General features: G+C 73.3%; 1 protein-coding gene across 1 annotated transcript in view; it reads right to left on the reverse strand.

The window, feature by feature from the left end:
- LOC104838919 (chromosome unknown open reading frame, human C6orf132) overlaps nucleotides 1–200 on the reverse strand; it is a 13,067-nt gene extending 12,867 nt beyond the window's left edge. The window contains exon 1 of the mRNA XM_010578963.1: nucleotides 47–200. Coding sequence (XP_010577265.1) covers nucleotides 47–200 — 154 coding nt within the window. The remainder of the gene's footprint in view (nucleotides 1–46) is intronic.
- Between the last annotated feature and the right edge of the window lie 85 nt (nucleotides 201–285).

Here is a 285-nt window from a genome sequence, read left to right on the forward strand (position 1 = left end):
GGCCGACACAGCCCGGAGGAGGGGAGGGGGACACGCAGACACTGACGGGTGCCACCCGCGCTGTCCGAGGTCACCTCCTGCGTGAGGATCCAGGGCGGGTTGGTGGCGAAGAGGGAAGCGGCGGCGGGGCTGGCTTGGCGCTTCCCGAAGAGGCGGCTGAAGGTGCCCTGCACGGAGTGATGATGATGATGCTTCTTCATCCTGGCGGAGCCGGGCGCTGCCCGCCGCGCTCCTAACCGGGCATCCCCGCCGCGGCAGGCGGGCGCGGGGCCGGGACCGGGGCCG

The sequence above is a fragment of the Haliaeetus leucocephalus genome, unplaced genomic scaffold (genome assembly GCF_000737465.1).
Source record: "Haliaeetus leucocephalus isolate CR32 unplaced genomic scaffold, Haliaeetus_leucocephalus-4.0 Scaffold68, whole genome shotgun sequence".
NCBI lineage: Eukaryota > Metazoa > Chordata > Aves > Accipitriformes > Accipitridae > Haliaeetus > Haliaeetus leucocephalus.